The sequence below is a fragment of the Silurus aristotelis genome (assembly GCF_946808225.1).
Source record: "Silurus aristotelis genome assembly, chromosome: 14".
Classification (NCBI taxonomy): Eukaryota; Metazoa; Chordata; class Actinopteri; order Siluriformes; family Siluridae; genus Silurus; species Silurus aristotelis.
In genome coordinates this window covers 29,297,935-29,300,434 of record NC_139587.1, presented here as the reverse complement: position 1 = coordinate 29,300,434, position 2,500 = coordinate 29,297,935, and the positions used below count along the sequence as shown (strand labels likewise).

General features: G+C 42.8%; 1 protein-coding gene across 1 annotated transcript in view; it reads left to right on the top strand.

Moving 5' to 3' along the window:
• The window catches only part of LOC310737137 (uncharacterized protein), a 29,786-nt gene that overhangs the window by 23,914 nt on the left and 3,372 nt on the right, over nt 1–2,500 (top strand). The window contains exon 5 of the mRNA XM_083561316.1: nt 875–1,051. Within this exon, the coding sequence (XP_083417442.1) occupies nt 875–1,051 (177 nt within the window). The remainder of the gene's footprint in view (nt 1–874; nt 1,052–2,500) is intronic.

Sequence of the window (2,500 nt, the reverse complement as noted above, 5' to 3'; positions counted from 1 at the left end):
GCCCCCTCCTGGAGTGCAGGGGTAAAGGGAAGATAGACTTTGAGTCAGTGTCGGGGAAGCTGCTCTACAGAGCGTGTGTTAAGGTTCTGAATAAGAAAAGGCTGAGTGGGAGGGTGGACCCACATGGAGAAGTGTTCAGGGTTTTACTGCTGATATTAAACCAGAGTGGAGACACTGTACAAACCACCGTTACCAAAAAGAGCTGCTGACCTCCAGTGGAGGATTTTCATGGTATCATCTCTGTGAACTCTTTTATTTCTGTTTTAAACCCTGATGCTACACCTGATTGTCCTTTTTGTTCACAGAGAGAAACAGTTTTCATGCTTTTATTCACTGCTCCAGGTTAAAGTCACTGTTTGTGTTTTTACGGAGCATTTTAAAGTCTTTTTATGTTGATTTTACTGTTCAGTGTTTTATTTTTGGTGTTAAATACGTTAGGAAACAGGTTCAGGTGCCACCTGGTTCATTTTCTCCTCGGTCAGGTGAAGATGGAGATAAACATGAGCCGGAAAACCAGATCACACAAAACACTGACTGGGAGACACAAGAATGTTAAAAAGGCTGATCAAATCAAGAGTTTTAACAGATTGTAATTTGTACAGAAGTGTGAATGATGTGTGTGTGTTTAAATGTGTGTGTGTTGGAGAATGTGTTTGTGCTCTGTTACAGACGGAGAATAAACTTTACACCAGAACTGAACTCATTACTCATGTTTTACTCAAATATATACCCTTCTTCATATTTATTTATTTATTTATTTATTTATTAAGTCACCCTGATTTTTTATGATGTGACTTGTGTTACTCTCTCCCTATGTCTCCTTCTCTCCCCTCCCCCCCTCTCTCTCTCTCTCCCTCTCCCTTTCTCTTTTCAGCCCAGCTGTTTTCAGTGCAGCAGGAAATGGAGGGAGTGGAGCAGCAGAAGGTGGAGCTGCAGGAGGAGGTGCTGACGCTCCAGCAGGCCACAGAGGAGTACGAGCTCGAGACAGTCACACTGAGAGCTGAGATTGCCATGAAGAGTCAGAGGAGAGAGGAGGAGAGGAGGAGAGAGGGTGAGGAAGAGCCTGCCCTGCCACGCCCTGCCCTGCCCTGCCCCGCCCCACCATGCTCTGCCCTGCCCCCACCTTGTCCCACCCCACACTGTCTTGTCCTTATTGATTTAGAAGTGTAGATTCCAGACCTGATCTACATTGATGCCACTGACACGCACCGGTTCTGATCCGCAGCCAGGTGTCAGTGCTGAGTGTTTCCAGGGCTGTAGATAAAACCAGACTGATGAAGGTCTTATGAACAACTGAGTGTTCTAATGGATCATTTATCCAGGAGAAATCTCCAGACAGAGCATTGCTGTTTATTTTGTCTGGTGAAGAGCATGCGTTCCTCACACACTTCTGTGTGCGCTGATATCACCGTGAAATAAACACTCACTGTTGAATTCATCTCTAAAGCCGACCTAATGCTTAACGTCCTGCAGCTAGAAATATAAATCATCACGCTTTTAATAAGAGGCGGAAGCCACTGGCATTACGAATGTGTGTGTGTGTGTGTGTGTGTGTGTGTATGAGCAAGCGTGTTGGGGTGGGGGGAGTTAAGATGCCGAGAGTGTGATGTCAGTGTATTAATGAGAACACGACATCAGACACTGAGGAACCTGAAGAACCTTCATAGCTCGATTTCCCTTTCCAGTGTGTTCTGATTTCTGTTTGGCTGAAAAAAATTTGGTTTGTTGGATTGTAGTTACACAAAGCTACAGTATTTGGTCCTGCAGTGAAGATCAGATGAAGAGTGGAGTGTGTCTGAACAGCTGAAGTCTTTGGTATTCCTGTATTTACTGTAGCACTCATCAGGAGTCCTTTTTTGGTTAAAGGTCAAACAGTTTCCTAATAAACACATAAACACAGTGTGCTGCTAAACAGGAGCAGACTTTAGATCATGACTCACTAAACTTCAGCTTCACACACTACAGCACCTGATCTCACTGATGAGTGAAGACACACTGCTGCTTTTCTTTCAGTGGTGAATCGTCTGGATATTAAAATAAATGTTAGTATCCATCAGTAACTCACTAGTAATCTGGGTCTTATTATAAACACCTAAGCATAAATCTATCACACACACACTCACACTCACACACACACACACACACACACACACACACACACACACTCACACACACACACACACACACACACACACACACACACACCGTTTCTTCTTGAATACAAAATGTTCTCGTCATCGCATCGTCTGATTTATAATTTGATTGGCCGATGTGTTCCTGATCAGAATGTAATGATTGTGTAATTAATTCAGTCAATTAAAATCCAATCTGTTCATCTTTTTTATCTGCAAGGTTGCCAGGTTTATCATTTTTATTACGAAATTAGGCTTTTTTTGGATTTTGATGATTTGATTATTATGGGCTGGTTTATTAATAAACCACAGTTTCTGGGATCTAGAGAAATGTAATCAGGGTCAGGAGCGTTTAATATTGATGATAA